The following is a 27,555-nucleotide window of genomic DNA, read 5'->3' as shown; positions in this document are numbered from 1 at the left end:
ATCTCTGATCTAGATTATTGCAGTAGCCTCCCTAAAAGATCTCCCTGGGTGTGAGTCAGTTTATTAATCAACATAGAAGCCAGAGTAATTTATTAAAATCTATGTCCTGTCATGTCAAGATTATGCTCAAAACTCTTCAGTGTATTTCTCTCTCTCTCTCTCTCTCAGTATTAAAGCCCAGGTCCTTACTGGGTAATAGAGGCACACAAATTGGCATTCTGGCCATCTGGCCTCTCACAACTCCATTTCAACTCTTTGCTCTTTTTGCTTCTGCACATTCAGCTATAGCTTGCTTATTCAGCTTTTGGGCCCAGGGTCTTAAACACTTTACCAGCTAAACTTGTAACTGCAGTTGTTCTCTCAGTAAGCAAAAGTGCTAGGTTTATCTAAGGTAACAGAAATTTTGAGTTAAAGGCACCCAAGTATTTGTGGTAAAAATAGAGCTGGAGAATGAGGAATTATCTTTTGATTGCTTCTCAGTGAAGTATGAAGAAGCAGGGTTATTGAGAATGAGGAGGTTAGGAGGCGGTATAAATTTAAAGTAAAAGAAGAATGTTTGCAATAGCTAGGATAAAGGAATAGTGAATAATGAGTTTGAGTTCAGCAGCATTAAAACCCTCTTGTTATAGACACAAATTACAAAATGTGACTGGTTAGGGTTCCCCCCCTCCCCAGTTGAGGGGCTGGTGTTGTGGCACAGCTGATGAAACTGCCGTCTGCAGTGCCTTCATCTCATTTGGGCACTGATTCAAGTCTCAGCTGCTCCACTTCTGATCCAGCTCCCTGCTGTTGGGCCTGGGAAGGCAGGGAAGGTGGCCCAGGTCATTGGGTCCCTGCACCCTTGTGGGAGACCTGGATAGGGCGCCTGGCTTTGGCCTGGTCCAGCCCTGGCTGTTGTGGCCATCTGGCAAATGGGCCAATGAATGGAAGATCGATCTCTCTCTCTGTAACTATGACTTTCAAATAAATAAATAGAGCTTAAAAAACAAAAACAAAAAAACCTGAAACACCAGGGTTGAAATTTGGCAAGGCAAGAGATGATAAGGACAGTGAGTATATTTTACAAGGAGTGATTAACATGATGGCTTGGGGGAATCTAAGGTGTTTAAAAATGGAAAAGAAGACAGGGAAGTTGAGGGTTAGTAATAATGGGCCAGGAGCATGTGGGGTTAAAAAATTATTGGACTTGGAATTTTGGAGGGAGTGAGTTGATAAGGGCTAGCCATAAGAGGATTCTTGAAGTATATTGTGTGGGAGTTGGTGGGAGGGACATGTTGCAGTTATTGCTAATATCTGGAATGACCTTTTCAGTGAGTTCTCAGATGGAATGGAGTTGAAAGTGGTAGGGATCATTTGGGTAGATTTTGAAGTCACTAGAGCATATTTTGAATATAATTTAAATTAAGAACTAGTGAATGAATTTCCTAAATACAGTTTCTCACCTATCCTTTAAAAAACAAACAAAACAACACCACAAGAGAACAGAAATAATTAAAAACTTTACAGTAGTACTCAATTTACTTTGGAGATAAATGTTTTTGATCCTGAATTGTACATTGTTCTCCACAAGACTTAAAAAGTTGCTGTAGTCCATATGAGTTAAAGAGGGAGAGACATCAATTCTATTAGATCTTTAAAACTGTTTTTGCTGGTAGTTTGGTATTCAGAAGTGCTGGAGAAACTTTGGCAGAAAATCAGAGCCATAGAGTAAGCCCAAACTAGGACAGCAAAGTCATTATTCTGTTTTTTAGTGAAGAAAGTCTTCTTTAAATGGTGGTGACCTTTGATTCTTTACCAGAAGTATTTTATTGGGACTTCATTTAAATGCAGGGTGTTAACTAGAAAAACAAGGATTGAATATTAAATATTGACTTCTAAAATATGTGGTTTTGTGATATATGAAAGTCATTTTAAATTATATTAAAGATATCATTGGTAGAAGTAAGGAGATTGAGCAAATGTATTTATTATCACATTACTGTACAGAACTTAGGAGCAACATGCATTTTAGTTAATTTATGTAGTGTGGATATTTAAGGTGGTACAGATGCCAGCTTTAATTTAGAATATTTTCCTTGTATCCCAATAAGATAATTTTAAATGTTTTACAAAAATTTTTTTAAAAAGATTTACCGTCTGGTGCTGTGGCTCACTAGGCTAATCCTCTGCCTGCGGTGCGGGTACTCTGGGTTCTAGTCTCGGTTGGGGTGCCGTTCTGTCTGGTTGCTCCTCTTCCAGTCCAGCTCTCTGCTGTGGCCCGGGAAGGCAGTGTAGGATGGTCCAAGTGCTACAGTGCCGGCTGTAGCAACCATTTGGAAGGTGAACCAATGGAAGGAAGATCTTTCTCTCTGTCTCTCTCACTGTCTAACTCTGCCTGTCAAAAAATTTAAAAAAATAAAAAAAATTATTTGAAAGACAGAGTTAGAGAGATGTTGAGGCAGATAGAGACATCTGTCTTCCATCCACTGATTCACTCTTCAAATGGCTGCAATAGCCAGAGCTGGGACCATCCAAAGCCAGGAGCCAGGAGCTTCTTCTGGGTCTCCCACGTGGGTGCAGGGGTCCAAGCACTTGGGGCATCTTCCTCTGCTTTCCCAGGCCAATAGCAGGGAACTGGATTGGAAGTGGAATACCTGGGACTTGCACTGGTGCCCATATGGGATGTCGGCACTGGGGGCAGCAGCTTTACCAGCTATTCCGCAGAACCAGCCCCAATATTTTACAAAATTAAAAAGGAATGCTTGGGGGCAGGTGCTGTGGCATAGCCGGTAAAGCTGCTGCCTGCAGTGCCGGCATCCCATATGGGTGCCAGTCCAAGTCCTGGCTGATCCACTACTGATCCAGCTCTCTGCTATGGAAGATGGCCCAAGTGCTTGGGACCCTGCACCAGCGTGGGAGACCCGTAGGAAGCTCCAGGCTCCTGGCTTCAGATTGGCGCAGCTCCAGCAGTTGCAGCCATTTTGGGAGTGAACCAGCAGATGGAAGACCTATCTCTCTTTTTCTCCACCTCTCTGTAACTCTGCCTTTCAAATAAATAAATAAATAAACTTAAAAAAAGGAATGCTTGAAGTAAAGTAAGGACTTTCTTTAGTTTAAATATGAGATAATATTTAATTTAGGGCACACCTGCTGATGGAGAGATTCGTTTCACAAAGCTGTGGTAAGGATGAATGTGTTATAAAAGGAAAGGTGAGGGTGATGAAGGCAAAAAAATGAAAAGTTGGACTCATTAATATGAAGTGAATCCATAGGAATTAGAGCAGCTAGAGAGAATAGGGAAATGATGATAGACTGCTTGTTTTGATGATTTATTCTTTATTTCTAACCCATAGATGATTTCAGAATACTGCTTATTTGACTTCTTTAGTTTGTCTTGATCCTTTCTCAGACTTTTTCCAAAACACAAAGTATTTTCAGGCACAGAGTGAAGAGATGTGTCATCTTAGGCTTGAAATTATGTAAAGAGATTGGAGGGTATTTTAAGACTTCATGATTTTGTTTCTCATATTTTAATGTAAGAACGTTCTACTTTATGTTGTAATAGTTAAAAAATCATTCCTCATTTTTCTGGTTGTCTTCTTTTGTGCTCCTAGAATTATTATTTTTTAAAAATTTAAATTAAAAGTTTTTTTGATGTAGAGAGACCGAGATATATCCAGGAACCCAATTGAGCCATCACCCCTGCTTCCCAGGGTGCACATTAGCAGGATTCTGGAATCAGAAACCGAGTATATAATCAGAGTACTCTGATAACAGATGGAAGTGTCTTTAACAATAAAGCCAAACACTCTCCCTGGAGTTGTTCTGATTGCTAGTGGAATGACCACTAAAGATGGACTTATCAAGAATTTTGTATACAGAGTTTAAACATTGAATACGTGTTTGAATAAGCACTTTCTAATTTTGAGATTTTAATTTGTTCCTTTAATCAGAGCTTCTTGGTGAGCATTGCATTTTTCTCTTTATTTCCCGTTGAATGAAGAACATCATTTTAAATAATAATTCACAGTAGTCAGTCATTTGGATCCTTAGAATATAAAACTGACAGTGTCTGTAAGAGGTAATTGAGCCTCATCCCATTTTGGTTACTAGCCAGCTATCAGCAAAACACTTAAACATTATCAGTTTTCATATTTATAAAAAAAGGGGTCTGGGACACTATTTACTAATAAACATTAATTACTAAAAACTTAACAAGTAATGATGTGAACAAATGATGTGTTGCAGTAGAAAGAAAATGAGATTTGGATGAAAAGTTTGGGTGAATTTCATAAATCTGATACCATATTTGTAAAATGCTCTCTGTTAAGATTTTGCGGATATCTGGTAAAATATGCAGAAACACTTTGTACATTCCAAAGCACTATACAAATAGAGTGATCAGTCAACAATAAGTGCTTTTTATGTACTAGACTGTCAGATGAGGTTCATTTTCATATCTCTTTTCTGGGTTGAACATTTATTATCTTTGAACCCTATAAATATATTGAAATCATTGTGAGCAGATGAAAGTGTTTCATCGATTATTTGGAAACTGGTATATAAAAAGCAACTTGTTCGTGGTGATCCAGTATCACTGGATTCAGAGTAACAGGACCAATTGATAGTTGATATTATTTGGCTTCTTCAAAATTGATCTGTTGATGTTGAGTTCTGCTAAAATGACTCAAGTAAAATGCTTAGTAAAATCACAAAAATTAAAACAAACATTTGTCATTGAATAATTTGGTTTTTCAAACATGAAATCTTGATACTTACTTTTTTATTAAATAAATGTTGCTATGTTAGTTTCCTTGTTCCTTTTCCTTAAAACTTCCAGTAATTTAGCTTTGAATGTTTAGAGGTTGCATTTTTTTATGGTTTCTTAGTAAAATTAATATCTGTGGAAATCCAAAGCTGCTAGTCAATGAATTACATACCATTTCCTTAAAAATAATGCTTTTTGGGGGCCAGCGCTGTGGTGCAGCGGCTCAATGCCCTGGCCTGAAGCACCGGCATCCCATATGGGCGCTGGTTTGCATCCCGGCTGCTCCTCTTCCAATCCAGCTCTCTGCTGTGGCCTGGGATAGCCGTAGAAGATGGCCCAAGTCCTTGGGCCCCTGCATCCACGTGGGAGACCCAGAAAAAGCTCCTGGCTTCGGATCAGCGCAGCTCCAGTCATTGCAGCCATCTGGGAGTGAACCAGAAGATGGAAGACCTTTCTCTCTGTCTCTGCCTCTCTCTGTAACTTTGACTTTCAAATAAGTGAATAAATCTTTAAAAAAAATAATGCTTTTTGTATTTTGAGTATTGTAGTATTAAATCAGTATTTTTACATGAAATCTTACTTGTAATTTGTGGATTTACTATTTGAGAGAGAAAAATTTACAGTGTGGGTTCATATAATTTATTTTTTTATTTCAAGACTTTAAAATAAAGATAAAATAGAGATACTTGTTTCTCCCAAGTGGGATTTTTTTTTCCCTCAAGTGGTTACAAAGCAGAGACTTTGTTTCATTTGTAGCCAAACCTGTATGTTTTACCTTTATGCTGCCTTTTAAAGATGATTGTTCTTTTTTTAAAGTTGGCTTTTATTGGGGTCTGTTAATTTTTTTTTGTAATTGTGTATTTTTTTTATTTTCCCTCCCACTCACACCCCTCCCATCTCCTGCTCCCTCTCCCATTCCATTCACATCAAGATTCATTTTCAATTATCTTTATATACAGAAGATCGATTTAGCAAGTATTAAGATTTCATCAGTTTGCACTCACACAGAAACACAAAGTGTAAAATACTGTTTCAGTACTAGTTATAGCATTACTTCACTTTGGACAACACACTAAGGACAGATCTCACATGAGAAGTAAGTACACAGTGACTCCTGTTGTTGACTTCAACAATTTGACACTCTTGTTTATGGTGTCAGTAATCTCCCTAGGCTCTAGTCATGAGTTGCCAAGGTTATGGAAGCCTTTTGAGTTCGCCGACTTTGATCTTATTCTGACAGGGTCATAGTCAAAGTAGAAGTTCTCTCCTCCCTTCAGAGAAAGGTACCTCCTTCTTTGATGGCCCTGTTCTTTCCACTGGGATCTCACTCTCAGAGATCTTCCATTTAGGTCTTTTTTTTTTTTTTTTTCCCTAGGGTGTCTTGGCTTTCCATGCCTAAAATACTCTCATGGGCTCTTCAGCCAGATCCAAATGCCTTAAGGGCTGATTCTGAGGCCAGAGTGCTATTTGGGACATCTGCCATTCTATGAGTCTGCTGTGTATCCCGCTTCCCATGATGGATTGTTCTCTCCCTTTTTGATTCTATCAGCTGGTATTAGCAGACACTAGTCTTGTTTGTGTGATCACCCCTTTGACTCTTAGACCTATCAGTGTGATCAATTGAGAACTGAAATTGATCACTTGGACTAGTGAGATGGCATTGGTACATGCCACCTTGATGGGGTTGTATTGGGATCCTCTGGCATGATTCTAACTCCACCATTTGGGACAAGTCCTATTGAGCATTTCCCAAATTGTACATCTCCTCCCTCTTTTATTCCCACTCTTATATTTAACAGGGATCACTTTTCAGTTAAATATTTCACCTTAGTTAAATATATTTAAATCAGTTATTGGGCTTCTTATGTTTTCTACTTTTATGATTATCTAGTGCTATTTTTGAATATTTTAACATTAACGATTAAGAATTATATCCATGTGTACCACTTTTGTCAATTAAAATAGTTTAAAGCCTTATAAAAATAATTGTTTTCAAAGATTTTATAGTTTGACTTATCCTTCAGTATTTGAAAAATGAAATTTGATTATTTCTTAGTATTCTGATGAAATAGCCTGATACAAGTCCTAGACACCAAATCCTTTAGCTGACTTATTTTTATTTGGGAATCTTGAAAGGGCTTGAAATAGATTTAGGGGAATATGTGAATTTAGAGCAATATATTCCTAATATAATTTGGGAGTTAATAAATAAATAGAAATTGTGGCTGGTGGTATAGTGGGTTAAGCTTCCGCCTGCAACAATGGGATCCCATATTGGCGCCTGATTCCCGGCTGCTCCACTTCGGATCCAGCTCCTTGTTAATGTGCCTGGGATAGCAGTGGAAGATGGCTGAAGTGCTTAGGCCACTGCACGTGTTTGGGAGACCCTGATGAAGCTCCTGGCTTCAGCTTGGCCCAGCCCTGGTTGTTTCGGCCATTTGGGGGAGTGAACCAGCAGATGGAGGATCGATCTCTGTCTCTCTCTCTGTGTCTCCTCTCTCTCTCCTTTCTCTGTAACTCTGCCTTTCAAATAAAATAAATATTTTTTAAAAAATTAGAAATTGTGTGTGTGTACCAGAGATGGGATCAAGGACAAACAAAACATACAGGTATATCAGTAGGGTAGGAATGACTGGTGTAGAGCAGATAAAGGATAATGCATTGTTTAAAGGAGGGGTCTTCAAGAAGAGGACATATTTTGATCCACTAAATGCATAGTGCTGCTGTGGATATGGGTGTACTGAAAGCCTTGTTTACAATTTTAACACTTAATCATGAAAAGACAGCACACTATTGGAGATACATCTGCTAAATGGAAAAACTGTTCCTTCTGACACCAAATGTATGGCATTTTTCGACATTAACAACCAGTTTTCCAACTCTGTGTATAGCAACTAGGTAGCTTACAATTCAGGTCTAATTACCTGGAGTTACTGCAGACTCCACAGATTAAGTGCTCTGTCCCATAAGACTGCTACCACTTAGATGCAATTTTTTTTTTTTTTTTTGGCCAGGCAGAGTGGACAGTGAGAGAGAAACAGAGAGAAAGGTCTTCCTTTGCCGTTGGTTCACCCTCCAATGGCTGCCGCGGCCTGCGCACCGCGCTGATCCAAAGGCAGGAGCCAGGTGCTTCTCCTGGTCTCTCATGGGGTGCAGGGCCCAAGTACTTGGGCCATCCTCCACTGCACTCCCTGGCCAAGGAAGAGAGCTGGCCTGGAAGAAGGTCAACCAGGAAAGAATCCGGCGCCCCAACCGGGACTAGAACCTGGTGTGCCGGTGCCACAAGGCGGAGGATTAGCCTATTGAGCTGTGGCGCCGGCCAGATGCGTTTTTAAGTCCTGGTCCTTTAGCACTTCTGACCAAATGTCTACAAGTTGAAGGTTCATACAACTCCTTCTTTGGGTTCCAAAATATGCTATAATGGCTCATGGAACTAAAGAAGCACTTTACTGACTCTAAGTGGTATATGTAAAGGACATCATAAAGAATATGGAAGAATAGCTAGATGAAGAGGTACGTAGAACAAGATCTAAGATCTGGAGCACAGGACCTTCTGTCCCTGTGGAGTTGGGATGCACCATTTCCTTGATATGTGGGTATGTTCACCAACCAGAGGTTCTCCAAACCTGTTGTTACTGGATTTTTGTGGGGGTTCTGTTCCATAACTACGATTCTGTAAATCACTGGTTATTGATGATTGAACTCAAATTTCCTCTCCCTTCCCTGGAGAAATTTCCAGCCCTCTAATGACATGGTTAGTTCCTCTGATAAATGGCCACCATCCTTTAAGAGTCACAGACAAACTCAGGTGTGGTTGAAAGGGGATTATTATGAATAAAAAAAGATGCTTCTGTCACTATCAGGCAATTCCAAGGTTTTTTTTTTTTTTTTTTTTTTTTTTTTTTTTTTTTTTTAAGAGTTATTTATTTATTTGAAAGGCAGAGTTACAGAGAGGCAGAGAGAGAAAAATCTTCATCCACTGGTCCACTCCCCAAACGGCCCCAAAGGCTGGAGCTGAGCCAATCCGAAGCCTGGAGCTTCTTCCGGGTCTTCCACATGGGTGCAGGGACCCAAGCACTTGGACCATCTTCCACTGGTTTCCCAGGCCATAGCAGAGAGCAGGATCGTAAGTGGAGCAGCAGGAACTTGAACCAGCACCCATATGAGGTGCCGGCACTGCACTAAGCCATAGCACTGGCCTCAATTCAAAGGTTTTCAAAGCTCCCTGACAGGAACAGGGATTCAAAGACGAAAAGCTTATTACTTATTTTGTAACATTTACTCTTCCTTTTGTGGTGAAACCAGGTTATCAACAAAAGCTATTAGAGGGTGTATAGAAAACAACCCTAACGTCATTCTTTTTAGGAAAAAGTACACACTGAACATTTACTGTATGGTTTGATTAAATACAAATATTTCTAACATTTCTCAGCCTATGATATTTGCTAGATTCTATTTAAATTATGAAGTCTATTTAGAGCTACTTTTTTGTGAATCACTAAAAGAGGGATGTGTTGAAGATTTATTCTCAACTGTTACTGAAAAATCAGTCTGGATGACGAAGTTTATTCAGCACGTCAAACTGAGAATTTAAACTTGTAAACAACCATTTGCCTGAGCTGGCTGTTCTGTTCTGCAGCCTGGTTTAGTTACAGGTTTTATACTTTTCTTACAGGTTGAGTAAGTCCATTGAATCAGGTTTAGACAATATAGATTTATGTGTTGTTATCAGATTGAAAACTGAAGAATACCTCTTTGAAAATTGAAGAGCACTAGATAATAGCCAACAGACTCATTTTTAAAAACATATTGTTTTTTAAATATTTATTTATTTATTTGAAAGTCAGTTACACAGAGAGAAGGAGAGGCAGGAGAGAGAGAAGTCTTCGATCTGCTGGTTCACTCCTCAGATGGCTGCAATGGCTGGAACTGCACCGATCCGAAGCCAAGGGCTTCTTCTGGGTCTCCCATGTGGATGCAGGGGCCCAAGGACTTGGGCCGTCTTCTGCTGCCTTCACAGGCCGTAGCAGAGAGCTGGATCAGGAGTGGAACAGCTGGGACTGGAAGCAGTGCCTGTAAGGGATACCGGCACTACAGGTGGCAGCTTTACCTGCTACGCCACAGCACAGGCCCCAGACTTGATTATTGATTAAAGAGGTGTATTACATTCCCACACTCGTTTCCACATAGGATATTATCTATATACAGAGAGAGGCAAGCAGGGGGATTTTTAATGACTTCCTACATCCAGGGGCCCTAGGTGTTTCCCTTGCCCATGGCTGATGTTCCTTTGGTTATGGTTGAGGTTTGTTGAAAGGCCCTGTTACCGGGGAGCAGGAAGTACACAGCTGTAGGATGTCTTCACAGCATGGTCAGCATCCAGCTGATTTAACGCCTCTGAAAAATTTAAGTTCACACAACAACAAATGCTTTCTTGAATAAGAACTGTTTTATGAAAAACCCATGTAGTAGCCTCTGATAAAGTAGCATTGCTGATTGGCATTTTAGAGGAAATTGGAATAAGGTTGCAGTTTATTCACTTCATCATTTATAAGTAAAAACTAAAGCCAAGGGTTTAGTTAATATAGAATATTAAAGCATTTTTTAAAAGATTTATTTGGGGGAGAGAGAGAGAGAAAGAGAGAGAGAGATCTCTTCCATCCTTTAGTTCACTACCCAGATGGAAAGAGCAGCTAGGGCTAGGTCAGGCCAAAGCCAGTAAGTAGCCAGGGACCCCATCTAGGTCATGGGGTGGTCATCCACTTTCTTCTCAGGCACTTAAGTGGGAAGCTACATTAGAAGCAGAGCAGCTGGGACTCTGAGATGTGTAATCAGCTTAACCCACTGTATCACAGCGCTAACCTCTGTGGTATCTTTTTATTATAGTTAACTTTATAAAAGTAATTCCTTTAAAATATAGAAGATAGGCTGTCTCTACAGTTGTTTCAAGTAAAATGGGGTGGGACCATTGAAAATGTTTCATAGGGGTTTGCTGTTTATCTCTTAGCTGTTTCAAATGTGTTGATCTTTTTTTAAAACTATTTACCTAGCAGCTACTTTGGAGAAAATTTAATCTGTCTCCAAGATAAAAGGGAAGTCTTAATAGTGAATGAGTAACTACTTTTCCAAAAACCTTGATCTATGAAGAAAGAATTTTGTTAGTGAATTTTTGTTTTTGATAAGTTTTTATTTATTTAAGGATTATAATGTTTCAAAATATATCCATTATTATACAGTAATGTTGCTGAAAATTCTGTCACAAGTGTATCTACATACTTGAAACTTCTGGAAATAGAGATTTTTTTTTACTTTTGATATAAGACAAAATTGAAAATTTACTTCTAATTGGCTTTATTTGTAATTACAGACTGTGTTCTGGGGGCTCATATTTGGTGCACAGTAGTTAAGATACCTCTTGTGATGTCCACATCTCATATTGGAGTACCTAGATTTGAGTCCTGGTTCCAGCTTCCTGCTAATGCACACTGTGAGAGGCAGCAGGTGATCATTCAAGTATTTAGTTAGGTTCCTGCTACCCAGGTTGGATACCTGGTTTGGGTGTCCAGCTCCTGATTTCTGCTTGGCTCAGTCTTGGCTGTTGCAGGCATTTGGGATATGACCTAGTAAATGAAAGATCCTGTGTCTCTTTTCTGTCTCTGCCTTTCAGATAAAATGGAAAAGAAAAAAGAATGAGCATTCTGATGAGTTGAGTGGAAGAAGTTGGTATTATAGACAGCGTATGTATAAGGAACTCAGAAACAGCAGACTAGTTGTTGCGAAGTTACTTTCCTTGTAAAGATTAAAGCAGAGGAGTCTCCCTTATTTTGTAGGTTAAAATTGCCCTATTTGGAAATTTGCTATTATCTTTGTCTCTCTTCTAATTTCTCGGAAGGGAGATAAACCAGTCAGTTTTGGCCTGGTGACAGCTTGGTGATGTGGGACTTAAACAGTTGTGAATCCATTTAGGTTTGATTATGTTAGGGCTTATTGCAGGAGTTCAATCCAAAACAATGGTCTCTTACAAGTTTTGACACTTGTTTTAAAGTCAGTGTATTAGGGTTCTCCAGAAAAACAGAATTGGTGGTGGGGGGTGGGGTTGGGGGAGATTTTTAAGGATTTGATTCATGATTGAGGAGACTTGGTGAATCTAAAATCTGCAGGGTAGGGCCTGGGGAAGAGTGCCATTTTGGAACAAAAGCGATCTGCTGGCAGAATTCCTTCTTGATGGGGGAAGGTCAGTCTCCTAGGAAAGCTCACTGGGTGAAACCTCGCTGGAGGGTAACCTGCTTTACTCAGAAGTCACCTACCTAGGGGCAGACATTTGGTGCAGTGATTAGGTTGCTATTTGACATGCATACATACCATAATGGAATGCCTGATATGTATCCCGACTACTATGTTTTTGATCCAGTTTTCTGCTGGTGTGATCCTGGGAGGCAGCAGGTGATAGTCCAAGTGATTGAATCCTTGTCATTCATGTGAAAGACCTGGATGAATTTTCAGGCTCTAGCTCTGGCCTGGCCCAGCTAGGGCTGTTGTGGGCATTTGGGAAGTAGAACAGTCGATACCGGATTGATGTCTCTCTGTGTCACACCACCCCCCAACTTTTTTTTTTAAATTAATTAATTTATTTATTTATTTGAAAGTTTCACAGAAAGGGAGAGCGAGAGAGAGGTCTTACATCCACTGGTTCACTTCCCAAATGGCTGCAATGGCTGGAGCTGGACCAGTCTGAAACCAGGAACCAGGAACTTCTTCTGGGTCTCCCATGTGGGTGCAGGGGCCCAAAGATTTTGGCCATCTTCCACTGTTTTCCCAGGCACATTAGCAGCAAGCTGGATCAGAAGTGGAGCAGCCAAGACTTGAACTGGTACCCAAGTGGGATGCTGATACTGTAGGTGTGGCTTTACCCACTAGGCCACAATACTGGCTGGCCCCTTTCACCCCCCTTTCAAAAATAAATGTCTTAAAATTTTGCAGTCTTCTAGTGGATAATTGGAATTGTTTTAAATTTCTAATGGACCGTGCTATTCAGATTGAATTTATTGGGCAGTGTTTTGCTGTATTCAAATCTACTTTGGAAGCCAAATGACAATTAAAAGCTGCTTAGAAGAATTGCTTAGAAGAATGAGAGCAATAATGCTAAACTATGATAACTTGATGAATTATAGCTCTGTTTTTAGTTAGATTTTGTTTTAATGGTAGAATTTTGAAATGATTTAAGGCAAGAAAAGAGATAATGCAAGTGAGTTGATTCATTTATAAATAACAAATGTGATTAAATCATGGGTCATTAAAAAGAACCTGAAAATACAGAAAGGGAAAATATTTTGTCAGCATTGTAAATAAATGGGAGGGGGGAGATCACCAACTTATTAGTTAATTTTGAGATTATTCTTGAAGGGAAACAATTTCTTTGGCAATAGGTAGAAGGGAGTATCTTTGAGAATTCATAGAACATTGTAGAACGATGATATTCTGTGTGTTACTATGATGTTTACTGCATTGTAGAACTTTTTTTTTTTTTTTTGACAGTCATAGTTTAGACAGTGAGAGAGAGAGACAGAGAGAAAGGTCTTCCTTCTGTTGGTTCACCCCCCAAATGGCCACTATGGCCAGTGTGCTGTGCCGATCCGAAGCCAGGAGCCAGGTGCTTCCTCCTGGTCTCCCATGTGGTTGCAAGGCCCAAACACTTGGGCCATCCTCCACTGCCCTCCTGGGCCACAGCAGAGAGCTGGACTGGAAGAGGAGCTACCGGGACAGAATCTGGCACCCCAACTGGGACTAGAACCTGGTGCCGGCACCACAGGCAGAGGATTAGCCAAGTGAGCTGAGGCACTGGCCCACATTGTAGAACATTTAACATCACTACAGTCCTGTGACGTTAGTGATGGGACTCCCATTTTAAGATGAAGAAAAGTTCAAAGAGCCTAAATGAGCTTGCTCAATTGTCAAACATTTGATAAATGGCAGATCTGTAATTTTTTAAAAAATTTATTTTATTTATTTGAAAGGCAGAGTTGGAGAATGAGAGAGCTTCCAGTGCTGTTTCATTCCTCAAATGGTTACAAAGGCTCAGGCTGAAGCCATGAACCAGGACCTCCATTCAGGTCTCCCCGTGAATGGTAGGGGCCCAAGCACTTGGGCCATCCCTCAACTCCTTTCCCAGGCGTGTTAAGCAGAGAGCTGGTTTGGAAGTGGAGCAGCCAGGACTTGAACCATTTATCCAGCTGTGCCACAACGGTTGGCCCCAGATCCCAGAATTTGAACTCATTTATAATTGATTTTGTGCAACTGAACTGTTCTCTGTTGAGTGCCTGATACAGTACCAAGCATGATGTTTAGGCCTTGGGAGTTCAAAGTTTAATACGTAGTTCCTGACCTCAAGATGGTATAACAAATGAATAAGATAGTCATTTTAGGGAACTTTAGGGATTCAGAGAAAGATCATTTATTCCAATCTGTGAATTTAGGACCACTTTCTAGAGGACATAATGACTGAGCTGAATTTTAAAGGAGGAAAACAAGTTAATTGCAAAAAGGTGATGGGGCAGGAGTTTAACAGCCAGGTGCTTACCATGTGGATAAAGGCACTTAAGCATAAAGTAGTGTGGTTTATGCTTAGAAACCTATTTCTAGGTCCTAAAGGATGAGGTGGGTGGGGCTCTCACTTTGTACCTCAAACTTGCTAAAATGTTTGTAGATACAATTTTAAACCTTTCCAGTGAGTTTTAACCTTCCTTTTTTAGGATCAGTTCGACAGCTTAGATAAGCATACACAATGGGGAATTGACTTCTTGGAAAGATACGCCAAATTTGTTAAAGAGAGAATAGAGATTGAGCAGAACTATGCGAAACAATTGAGGTAAGTCAACTTTTTTTCAGTTCTTGGAAATGCAATTACGTGTTTAAGCATTTGAATAAAAGATAAAGGTGGTATTCCATAGGTTAAATTCATTTTTTCATCAGAACTAGATTGAATTAGGTAACTGGCTTGTTTTGGTGGTTGATTTAGTTATTGCCTAGTACCACAAAAAATATTGACTGGCTTAGAATGTCAGTAGTTTTCATTCTAGAAAAGTGTTTAAAATTTCTAAAATCAGGGAGCAAAATGCCAGGAAAAAGAAATATCTAGGTATCATTCTGTTTTACACTTTTATTCACTTATAACTTTTTGCTTTAGTGATCTTTCCAAAGCACTGGGTATTTCTTCAGAGATCTAAGACCTGGAAATTGAATGTGTGCTAAACTGAGTTTCTGTCAATATTCAGATACATATTACTGATGAAAGTGACTTGAGGATATATGTTAAAAAATAATTTAAAGGGAAAATTTTAGTCTTAAAACTGGTTGCTGGTGTTGTGGTGCAGCAGATTAAGCTGCAGCCTGTAACCTCAGTATCACATATAAGTGCAGTTTGAATTCCAACTGCTCAGCTTCCGATCCAGCTCCCTGCTACTGCATCCAGGAAAGCAGAGGTAGATGGCCCAAGTTCTTGGGCCCCAGCCACCCATGTGGTAGACACGTATGGAGTTCCAGGTCTTGGAACTATCTGATGAGGCCAGCCCTATCTGATGAGGCCATTTGGGAGTGACTCAGTGAATGGAAGATCTCTGGCTCTCTGTTATTCTTTCAAATAAACAAATAAATCTTAGAAAAAAAGAGAAGAGGCCGGTGCCACGGCTCACTTGGCTAATCCTCCGCTTGTGGTGCCGGCATCCCAGGTTCTAGTCCCAGTTGGGGTGCCAAATTCTGTCCCGGTTGCTCCTCTTCCAGTCTAGCTCTCTGCTGTGGCCCGGGAGTGCAGTGGAGGATGGCCCAAGTCCTTGGGCCATGCAGCTGCATGGGAGACCAGGAGGAAGCACCTGGCTCCTGGCTTCAGATTGGTATAGCATGCTGGCCACAGTGGCCATTGGGGGGTGAACCAACGGAAAAGGAAGATTCTCTCTGTCTCTCTCTTTCTCTCACTGTCTAACTCTGCCTATCAAAAAAAAAAAAAAAAAAAAAGCAAAATTATGATATAAAAAACTGGATGAATTAATCTTCAGATATTGTTCAGACAGCAAAATCATCATTGTTAGATCATAGATTGACAGTTTTAGTAGAACTTGATAAAAATGTTGCTTAAAATCTGAAGACAGACCATAGTGTGTTAGCTGTAGGGGTAAGGACTCTTTAAATTATAGATGAAAAAAAAAATTCTGATCTCAACAGGGACATATGACTAAAAAGTTCAGGTATATTTTGATTCAGGAATGAAATATCTCTGGGCTACAGTTCTTGGCTCTGCTTTCCCTTGTTGCCTTTATTCTCCGATTCCATTTAGTACTATCCTCTCTGTTCCCTTTGTTCTATATTGTATGTCATCATACCCCCACATACTGGAAATAAAATGATGGCATACCTGTTGTACATTTGGGGTAGGGAGAGAGGAAAAGAGGAGAGAGAAAGCAGTAGAAGAAAGGCCAGGGATGGAAGGAAGGGAGAAGGCAAGTTTGTACCAGCTTTTTTCCTCCAGAAATCCTTACAGAGATCTTTTTTTGTCTTACTCTGCTAAGGTTATATGCTTATTCTGAACAATTCACTGTAATGGTAATACTGGAATGCCTTCACAGCTAATAAAGGGAGAAGGTAAATCAAAATTTTTTCTTTATAAGATTTATTTTAGTTATTTGAAAAAGTTGCAGAGAGAGGTAGATCCAGAGAGAGAGAGGTCTTGCATTCCGCTGGTTCACTCCCCAAATGACTGCAATAGCCAGAGCTGAGCTAATCTGAAACCAGGAGCCAGGAGCTTCTTCTGGTCTCCCACGTGGGAGCAGGGCCCCAAGGAGTTGGGCCATCTTGTATTACTTTTGCAGGCCATAGCAGAGAGCTGGATTGGAAGTGGAGCAGCCAGGACTCTAACTAGTACCCATACGGGATGCCGGTGCCGCAGGCTGGGGGTTTAACCTGCTGTGCCACAGCGCCGGCCCCGGTAAATCTGAATTTTTAAAAATGTGAGGTAATGATCCCAAAAAGAAGGGGAGATCATTATAAGTCACATACGTCTACTACAGTAGTCCTTGGAACCTATTTGTTGGGTGTAGGGATAGGAGAGTATATTTGTTACCGACCCCAGGCTCTTTGTCTCACTTGCAAATAGAAATTGACAGGAGGCCAATATGTAACTCAGACAAGGTTTATTAGGAGTTTATGCTTGAGTCCAAAGGAGACAGCGTGGCAGGAAGAGTTTCTGCTTACTGATTCAATTATGGGAGCCAGGCAAGAATTTTTATTGAGTGCAGAGGCATGTCAGTTCCCCCTTGGAACTTGGATCTGTATCCACCTGGAGTTCTGGCTTGCTCTCACTGGCACATGACTAGTTTGTACCCTGCTCAGTGATCTGCGCAGGCATAGTTCCTTCTTTTGCACTCGGCACACTCAAAATAATGGTGTTGTTTACAATGGAGTATTCTGGGTATTCGTGCTGATCGGGAAGTCCCTAATAGGCCATTAGGGGGTCTTTTATAGCTAGTCTAGACATTTCTCGCTCCTGATTGATTTGGAATTTGAGATGTATTTTTTCATGTCAGGTTGGGATGGGGGTCCTTGAATTTATGAGTCCCATTCCTCTCTTGTCTCATTTCTATAAAGTAGTTTTATAATACTTTAATTCTATTGTTATATTTACTGAAACAATGACATTATGCTAATTTTTACCTACCCCCCCTCCCCTTAAAGGTTGGTTTATTTACTGGAATGGCAGAATGGCAGAGAAACAGGGAGCTCTTCCATATGGGGCACTCTCCAAATGGACATAAATAACCAGCTCAGTGCCTTGCCAAAGCCAGGAGCCAGAGACTGCATCCTGGTCTCCCACATGGGTGGTTGGGTGGGTCCCAAATTCTTGGGCCATCTTGCTGCTTTTTTTAAAGGATGGCAGTTGCAGGAAGCTGGATTGGAAGCAGAGTAGCCAGAACTCAAAATCAATGCTCCCATATGGGGTGCTGAAATCAGAAGCAGCAGCTTAAGCCGCTGTACCATAATACCAGCCCCTACTTCTGTGTTTTTTTTTTTTTTTTAAACCAAGGTATTTTCTATATAAGAATATGACCAGGGTGCCTGTTAGTGTGTGTGTGTGTGTATATATATATTTATATATATATATATTTTTTTTTTTTAGAATTAAAAGATAAGTTTATTTTGGTGCAAAATATTTTTGAAATTCATGCATTATTTTCATTCTATGTATTTTCTTTTTTTTTTTTTAACTTTTATTTAATGAATATAAATTTCCAAAGTACCGCTTATGGATTACAATGGCTTCCCCCCCATAACGTCCCTCCTACCCACAACCCTCCCCTTTCCCACTCCCTCTCCCCTTCCATTCACATGAGGATTCATTTTCGATTCTCTTTATATACAGAAGATCAGTTTAGCATACATTAAGTAAAGATTTCAACAGTTTGCTCCCATACAGAAACATAAAGTGAAAAATAATAGATGATTTTTTAAATGACGATGAAATCAGACCTATTGTCATGTTTAATCCCAGTGAGAGTCAAGTTGGGAATTGATAATTTCTTCTTCTTCTTTTTTTTTTTTTTTTTAACAGAAGATCAGTTTAGTATACATTAAATAAAGATTTCAACAGTTTGCACCCCCATAGAAACACAAAGTGAAATATACTGTTTGAGTACTCGTTATAGCATTAAGTCTCAATGTACAGCACATTAAGGACAGAGATCCTGCATGAGGAGTAAGTGCACAGTGACTCCTGTTGTTGACTTTGCAAATTGACACTCCTGTTTATGGCATCAGTAATCTCCCTATGCACCAGTCATGAGTTTCCAAGGCTATGGAAGCCCCTTGAGTTCTCCAACTCTTATCTTGTTTAGACAAGGTCATAGTCAAAGTGGAGGTTCTCTCCTCCCTTCAGAGAAAGGTACCTCCTTCTTTGAAGACCTGTTCTTTCCACTGGGATGTCACTCACAGAGATCTTTCATTTAGGTGGTGGTTTTTTTTTTTTTTTTTTTTTTTTTTTTTTGCCAGAGTGTCTTGGCTTTCCATGCCTGAAATACTCTCATGGGCTTTTCAGCCAGATCCGAATGCCTTTAGGGCTGATTCTGAGGCCAGAGTGCTGTTTAGGACATCCGCCATTCTATGAGTCTGCTGAGTATCTCGCTTCCCATGTTGGATCACTCTCCCCTTTATTTATTCTATCAGTTAGTATTAGCAGGTACTAGACTTGTTTATGTGCTCCCTTTGACTCTTAGTCCTTTCATTATGATCAATTGTGAACTGAAATTGATCACTTGGACTAGTGAGATGGCATTGGTACATGCCACCTTTATGGGATTAAATTGCCTGTTAGTATATTAATATTTCTCCAGCCCCATGTGTATAATCTGGGAACCTTACCCCTTTATAACCTAGATGCATGAAGGGCCTCTGGGAGATTAAAGTAGCAATTACAAAGTATGTTCGTGTGAACATTTAATTTAATTTTGAATTTGATCTCAGTTTTAGCACATTAAGTTCTTTGGTTTCCAGGTTTCCAGCAGAATTAAGGAGAAGAAATGCTACGAGTAATACAGTGATGACAGTGTAAACTGACAGACAATAAAAGATTAAAAAAAGTATAAAAACGATTTTGTGGAAATGAATAGTGCCATTTACTTCTGTAGCCCCAAGGGTATCACCACAGTATTAAAGCAGAGTTTAAAAAAAAATACAAAGAAAGAAAATAACCATATTGGTAAGCATGAGCTTAGGTCCTCAAGAAAAGAGTTAATCAGATTATTTTTGAAGAAAGCAGGAAATTTGACAATGTCAGAATATAAAATGTGTCTGTCCTTTATTCCAGTATTTTCATTTATAAACTCTTCTATGGAAAAGCACACATGCAAAGATGTAGGCAGAAAACTGTTTATTGCAGGAAAAAAAGATTCCCACCTAAAAGTATCTTTCAATAAAATAATTAAAAACACTATGTATATGTACTTTAAAAGAGTTAAGTGTACAAATTATGTATAGGTACTTTAAAAGAGTTAAGTGTACAAACAGCACATTTAAATTTAAAAAGCTATTCTATCCATGTCAAAATAGAAAGTTGCAGAATTGAATGCTAGCAAGATTTCCTTATTGCTTAATGGGGTTTGCATCTACTTATTTGAATTATAATAAAATTTTGAATGTATTCTGAAGAGGTCTGGAAAGGTATACCATAAATTGTTTTTACAATAGTTAACCTCTGTAGAATGGGAATGGGAAGATAATAAGAAATTTTTACCTCATACACTTACAAAAAATATTTATTTGAAAGGCAGAGTAACCCAAAGAGACAAACTATACAGAGATTATCATCCATCTGCTGGTTTGTTCCCCCAGATAGCCACAGCAGCTGGGACTGGGCCAGGCTGAAGCCAGGAGCCAGGAACTCCATCTGTTTCTTCCACAAAGGTGACAGAAACTCGAGTATTTGAGCCATCATCTGCTGCTTCCCAGGTGCACTAGCAGGGAGCTGGATCAGAAGCGAAGTAGTCACGTCTGAAACAGGCACTCCAGTAATGAGTATTGACATCCCAAACAATAGCTGAACCTGTGCCACAGTGTCCACCCCGCACTTTTTACAGGGGTGGGAACTTCCAGCTTGCAGTCCATATACAGCCTGCAAAATCATTTGGTCTGACCCTGCCGAGGTAACCTCAGATGGGACTCAAAATTCAATAAAACTATAGCAAGCTAATTTTCAAATTGATAATTTTTTATGGCCTGTAAATGATGTTATAAATATCCAAATAGTCCCCTGCAGAAAAAAGGTTGCTCAGTTTTGTGTATATACTTTAAAATTTTTAGAGTCTTCAGTGATTGTATATTACTTCTGTAATTATTTTAAAAATTGTATTTTTATTTTATTTGAAAGAGACAGCGAAAGATCTCCCATCCACTGGTTCACTTCCCATAGGCCTGCAACACACAGAGCTGGGTCAGGACAAAGCCAAGGAGCCTGGAACTTCATTTGAGCCTCCCAGTTTGGTGGCAGGGAGCCAAGTACTTGAGCCATCACCTGCTGCCTCCCATTGTGTGCATGAGCAGATGCTGGAATTGGAAGCAGAGCCTGATTTGGCCTTGAACCCAGACACTCTCATATGAGATGCAGTTGTTCCAAGCTGTCTCTTAACTGCTGGCCTCTACTTTTATAATTTAAAACAATTGTTCCTTTTTTTTTTTTCCTGTCCAATAAAGCAACATTTTCTTTACTCTGGGATTACTAGTTACTTTCAGGATCTAAACAAAGAATCTGAATATTTAGACTTCTTTTCTTGTATTTTATGTTTATGTGTATCTCCTTATCTATATTCTGAGTCAAGCTACTTGACCCAAATGTCTGATTTATGTAAGTATTTATCTTCATATCAAGGGTTTTTCTATCTACAGTTACTGCCTTGAAAGAACAGGCATTACAATGCTGATGAAATCTGTTTCCTTAGACATGATGTGCAGTTAATATGTTAACTTTATGACAAGTCAGATACCCCAAAAATGTAACAATTATGTACAGTCATTAAAGTATAATGTTGGGGGCCGGCACTGTGGTGCAGCGGGTTAAAGCCTGAAGTGCTGACATCCCATATGGGCGCCGGTTCTAGTCCCGGCTGTACCTCTTTCCATTCAGCTCTCTACTGTGGCCTGGGAAAGCAGTAGAGAATGGCCCAAGTCCTTGGGCCCCTGCACCCACGTGGGAGACCTGGAAGAAGCTCCTGGCTTCGGATAGGTGCAGCTCTGGCCGTTGGGGCCACCTGGGGAGTGAACCAGTGGATGGAAGACTTCTCTCTCTGTCTCTACCTCTCTCTGTAACTCTGTCTTTCAAATAAATAAAATCTTTTTAAAAAAAGTTTAATGTTGATTTTCCTCATCAAAAACTTAACCAATGAAATAAAACTCAGCCACAATTTCAGCACGCTCGCACAGGGTGGTACCCTGCTCCTGGGCCAGATGTCTTGCTATGGCCAGGTCCATGGATGCAAAAGTGTGCTTCTGCTCCACAGACCGAGATGTTAACGCTCACACAGCAGTTTCCTGCTGTTGCTGTGGATTCGTTTCTGGGAGGAGGAGCGTGGTGGGGGCAAGAGGCACAGAGTCACCACACAGACCATGGGAGTTGGGTGAAAGCAGGCCTGAGGCAAGCAGCCTGCAGACTCGTTTATTTCAGTTGCTACAGCAGCTTATATAGCCAAGGCAACCAGTCTGGTCAAGGGGCAGTCTATGCCCTAACCAGTCACACCCTATTGCCAGGCAGACTCCGCCGTCATGTGGTTTCCGAAACCATCCAATCAGAGCCTGTTGCCAGGCAGTTTCTGTTGCCAGCGGCCATCTTGGCATGGTCTTCTCATTCCATTACACCCTGCCACCCGTTGCCAATGTCAACAGTTGTTCTTAAGCAAAGATGGGATACTCCCAAAAAGAATCCTATCACAAATTATAAAAGTTGATAATTTGTAAGATAAAACTTAAGTCATTGGAATATTTAACTGTCCAGGATAACTCCGACCTCAAAATTTTCTGGATGGCCAAGGTTTTGGGATTCATCAAATGGTGAACTTCTTTTTGTTCCTGTCTGTTCTGAGAATGATAATAACCACTATAGTTTCCACTTACCTGCAGAAAAGGGAAGTGAACACCATTTTATTGAAGCAAGAGTAGCTAGAACCTAAAATTACATAATATAAACAAATGTAATTTTGTTATAAGAATATGAGTTTTCTGTACAAATGATCTGTGTCAGTGATTAACATCTTTTAAGAAATGCAAAGGGTCAGCATTATGGCATAGTAGGTAAAGCTGCCACCTGCCACCCACATCCCATGTGGGCGCTGATTTGAGTGCCATTGCTTTACTTTGAATCTAGTTCCCTGTTAATGTGCCTGGGAAAGCAGCAGAAGATGGCCTAAGTAAGTGATTGGACCCCTACCACCCATGTTGGAGACCCAGAAGAAGCTCCTGGCTCCTGTCTGGCTCAGCCTTGGCTGTTTTGACCATTTGGGGAGTGAACCAGTGGATGGAAGACTTCTTTTCCTGTATTTTATTTTCTCTCTCTCTGTCTCTCCTTCTGTCTGTAACTCTGCCTTTCAAATACATAAAATAAATATTAAAACAACAACAACAAAAAAGAAATAGAGCACATTTTAGGAATTTGGCACATTTCCATCCTAACATTGATTCTCAATGGTAGTAATTTTCTGTAAAGGCAGTATTACTGGATAATGTTGAGGTACTCAAATCTGGGAAGAGTAGGAGGAGCCAGTTTAATTTGAATTTTAATTTGAAACCACCTAATCCTCCCTTACCCCTATATTTAGATTTGCTGCTTTGGCTAAATACCAACTAAATGATTAAATTATCACCTGCTGTTTATGGTTTCTGTTTTGTCCGAAGGAAAGAGATTTTCCTTGTTTATTTCCTCTTTAATGAGAAAAATTCTTGTGGGTTACTCCCTCTAGTTTTGCTACTGTAGAGGTTAATTCTTTTTGTAGTGAGGCAGTACTTGTCTCTTAAATGTTATATTCAGGATTGTTAAAGATTTACATTTAAAATATAAGATAAACTTTTTCAGCTAGTCTTGGTACCTCCAGATTGTTTTCTGATTTCTCCCTTTATTCTTCTGTTCTTCGTTTTTGGTAGCTCTGGTTTAACTTATTTTTGTTTTGACATTGGTTTGATGATGGGAATAAATAGTAAATATGTAATCACGTTTGGAGACAGCTGAGTCATGTCGATTTTGATTGATGCTAAGTGATAACTTTAAATCACTTGGTAAAATATTTTTTGTTTGTGAAGACAAGCAACTGAAAATCAGCCCTCCTTTATTAATAAACTTACATTGTTGTATTTGTATGGCAGAGAGTAACCTAAATTTTCTAAGTGAAAAAAAGAAGCCCTATTTACAGGAGAGGTAGGTATCGTGTTTGTTTTTCTTAGTAAAAATGATTTTTGTGTTAATTTCTATCACAGAGGTATTACTGTATGAAATTATATTACCCAAACTCCATGTTGTCTTATAAATTTTTGGTTCAAATGTGGCAATGAGATATACTGGAAGAGAAACAGACAGTAAGATGGGAAGCTGACACTACTGATAAAGCTAAATCAGAAATTTCTCTGAATTCCTTTTTTTTTTTTTTTAAGATTTATTTTATTTTATTTGAAAGAATTACAGAGAGAGGTAGAGTCAGAGAGATGTCTTCCACTGGTTCACTCCCCAGATAGCTGTAAAGGCTGGAGCTGCGCTGATCGAAGTCAGGAGCCAGGAGCTTCTTCCAGGTCTCCCATGTGGGTGCAGGGGCCCAAGGACTTGGGCCATCTTCTACTGCTTTCCCAGGCCATAACAAAGAGCCGGATCAGAAGAGGAGCAGCTGGGACTAGAACCAGTGCCCATATGGCACTTCAGGCCAGGGCTTTTAACTTGCTGTGCCGCCGCACCCCCCCCCCCCCTTTTAAGATGTATTTATTTACTTGAGAGGTAGAGTTACAGAGAGAAAGGTCTTCTACCTGCTGGTTCACTCCTCAGATGGCCCAATGGCTGGAACTGGGTCAATCGGAAGCCAGGAGCTTCCTCCAGGTCTCCCAAACAGGTGCAGGGGCCCATATACTTGGGCCATCTTCTACTGCTTTCCCAGGGCATAGCAGAGGGCTGGATGGGAAGTAGAGCAGCCAGGACACAAACCATATGGGATGCTGGCACCACAAACAGAGGATTAGCCCACTACACCACAGGGCTGACCCCTCTAAATTCCTTTTATCCAGAGACTGTATTATGTGTATTTGTGTTCCCATGCTAAGGCTGGCAAATAGGTGGTACCTCTAGAGTTGAGGGAAGATGAGTCAAATGAATAAATAATTGAATGATCTGTTTTTGATTTAAGAAATTTAGATCTCTGGCTGTAGTTGAATCTTTGAAAATGTGCAGGTTTCTGCCATATTAAAGTTTGGACATCAATGTCATGAGGTTTTTAGTTTACTAAGAGCTGTCAAATATATTTAAGGTGGGCTTAGATACACAATTATCCAAATGTAACCAGTTTCTATTTTCTACTTAATTTTTACTTTTGCATACCTCTTCATCAGAATTTGTCATTTCTGTGTCACTCTCAAAAGAATTCAGGGAGCCCATCTTTGTACTGACTTTATGAAAATGGAGATTGCTTTTTTTCTTTGGCATGCCATTGTTTAACTCTTGTTTAACTCTTGACTACTTGGCTACTCCTGCATTTTTGATCAACTGCTTAAGGTAGTAAAGCCTAGCAGTGACATCTGGATATAAGCAAGAGGAACTATTCCTTTATTTTGGAGTTTAGATTACTCTTATTTATAGGATTGGATCCCATGGAAACTTTTATTCTTGTCAGTCTTCAGTAATTGCTCAGTCCCCCGAGTACATATTTGTACTTGAATAGAATTATTTACTGTCTAAATAATTTTTACCTGTTTATTCCAGAATATAATCTCTCCACTAAAATATAAACTCTGCAAAGGGAGAGAATTTTTGTATGTTCAGTTCAATTACTGCTTGTTCCTAGAATAGTCCCTGGCACAGAATAAGCACTTTTGTAACATTTAATATAGCCCTTGATGCTGTCACCACTACTCTGAATGCTTTCCATAAATTAACACATCTTATTATCCTAAGCTCCCAGGTATCAGTATTATTTTTCAGATTAATAACCTGAGACACATAGAGGTTAAGAAAGAGCTAACTGGGGGCTGGCGCCATGGCTCACTTGGTTAATCCTCTGCCTGCAGAGCCGGCATCCCATATGGGCTCCAGGTTCTAGCCCCAGTTGCTCCTCTTCCAGTCCAGCTCTCTGCTGTGGCCCGGAAAGGCAGTGGAGGATGGCCCAAGTGCTTGGGCCCCTGCACCTGCATGGGAGACCAGGAGAAAGCACCTGGCTCCTGGCTTCGGATTGGCATAGCTCCGACCGTAGCCGCCATTTGTGGGGTGAACCAACAGAAGGAAGACCTTTCTCTCTGTCTCTCACTCTCATTGTCTAACTCTACCTGTCAAAAAAAAAAAAAAAACAACAAACAAACAAACAAAGAGCTAACTGAATTAAAATCTGGCTTCAGGGGCTGGGCTATTGGTATTGCATTATATTGCCTCTCAGTGAGGAAGAATTAATTCTCTGTTGATAATTCTTTTCTATCACCTATGCCTAGTATATCTTTGGATTTCTAAAGAATTTTATTGCAGGCAGTAATAAATTATCTAAAATCTATATAACATACTCTTTCTAATAATACATATGCTTATAATGTAATAATTATAGAAATTTGGCTAAAATATAAATTATAAATGAGTACTTATTTGTAATGCAGTTCATTTATAATATCTATACTTTATTATAATTATATACTTCATAATTCATTTCATAAATTTAGGTCTGCTTATACATTTTTCCATAAATTTAAGGTGAAAAGGGTTGACAATTTAGAAATCTTTTTTCTTTTTAAGATTTATTTATTTATTTGAAAGGCAGTTACAGAGAGAGAAGGAGGCACAGGGAGAGAGGTCTTCTGTCTGCTGGTTTGCTCCCCAAATGAATGTAACAGCTGAGTCTCTCACATGGGTTCAGGGGCCCAAGGAATTGGGCCATACTCTGCTGCTTTCTCAGGTGCATTAGAAGAGAACTGGGTTGGAAGTGGAGCAGCCGGGACGTATGGGTTGCCGGCGCTGCAGGCCATGGCTTTAACCCAGTGGGCCACAGCACCAGCCCCATCTGTTTTTTTTTTTTTTTTTTTTTTTTTTTTTTATTAAGATTGATTTATTTGAAAGGCAGAGAGAGAGAGAGAGAGAGATTCATTTACTGGTTCATTCTTCAAATGGCTGCAATGGCCAGAGTTGGGCCAGATCAAAGCCAGGAAACAGGAACTCCATCTGGGTCTCCCTTGTGGTTGGCAGGGGCCCAAGCACTCTGGCCATCTGCTGCTGATTTCCCAGTCACATTAGCAGAGAGCTGTATTGAAAGTGGAACAGCTGGGGCCTGAACTGGTGCTCAAATGGGATGCCAGCATTGCAGCTGGCGGCTTAACCTGCTGTACCAGTATGTCAGCCCTTAGAAACTCTTCCCCCCCCGCCCCAGGAATTGTTTTTCTCATTAATGAAGGTTAAAAAAAAAAAAAAGTCCTTCAAGAAGTCCTATTTCTTTTCATTTCCTTCCTAACAGACATTAAGAATACCTACCGGTTTTTGTAAATCTCATTCAGAAAGTGCTCACCTTTTTAATTATGGGAATTTTTCCCCCCAAAGAAACATTTTATTTAATGAATACAGATTTCATAAGTACAACTTTAGGAATATAGTTATTTTTCCCACCATACCCGCCCTCCTACCCATACTCCCACCCCTTCCCCTCCTCCCTCCCATTCCCAGTCCCATTCTCCATTAAGATTCATTTTCAATTAACTTTGTACACAGAAGGCAAACTCTACTATGTAAATATTTCAACAATTTGCACACACATACACACATAAAACTTTGAGAACAAGTTTTATAGTTAATTCTTATAACACAACTCATTAAGGACAGAGGTCTTTTTTTTTTTTTTAAAGATTTATTTTATTTGAAAGAGTTACATAGTGAGGTAGAGCCAGAGAGAGGCAGAGGGAGGGAGAGAGAGAGGTCTTCCATCCACTGGTTCACTCCACAAATGACCGCAATGGCAGAGCTGAGCTGATTTGATCTGAAGCCAGGAGCTTCTTCCGGGTCTCCCACGTAGGTGCAGAGGCCGAAGGACTTGAGCCATCTTCTACTGTTTTCCCAGGCCATAGCA

The 27,555-nt window shown here is 39.9% G+C and overlaps 1 protein-coding gene across 8 annotated transcripts in view; it reads left to right on the top strand.

The window, feature by feature from the left end:
• FNBP1L (formin binding protein 1 like) overlaps window positions 1–27,555 on the top strand; it is a 125,293-nt gene that overhangs the window by 37,335 nt on the left and 60,403 nt on the right. For 5 of the 8 annotated variants that reach the window (XM_017346074.3, XM_051857497.2, XM_017346075.3 and 2 more), the window contains one exon: window positions 14,497–14,612. The exons of 2 other annotated variants lie outside the window; for them this stretch is intronic. In XM_017346074.3, coding sequence (XP_017201563.1) covers window positions 14,497–14,612 — 116 coding nt within the window. Of the gene's footprint in view, window positions 1–14,496; window positions 14,613–23,629; window positions 23,682–27,555 lie in introns of all 8 variants that reach the window. One more of the 8 variants, XM_070078024.1, reaches the window with a different exon arrangement.

This window comes from Oryctolagus cuniculus, chromosome 7 (genome assembly GCF_964237555.1).
Source record: "Oryctolagus cuniculus chromosome 7, mOryCun1.1, whole genome shotgun sequence".
NCBI lineage: Eukaryota > Metazoa > Chordata > Mammalia > Lagomorpha > Leporidae > Oryctolagus > Oryctolagus cuniculus.
The sequence above is the reverse complement of the archived record's forward strand: the minus strand, read 5'-3'. Positions and strand labels throughout refer to the sequence as shown.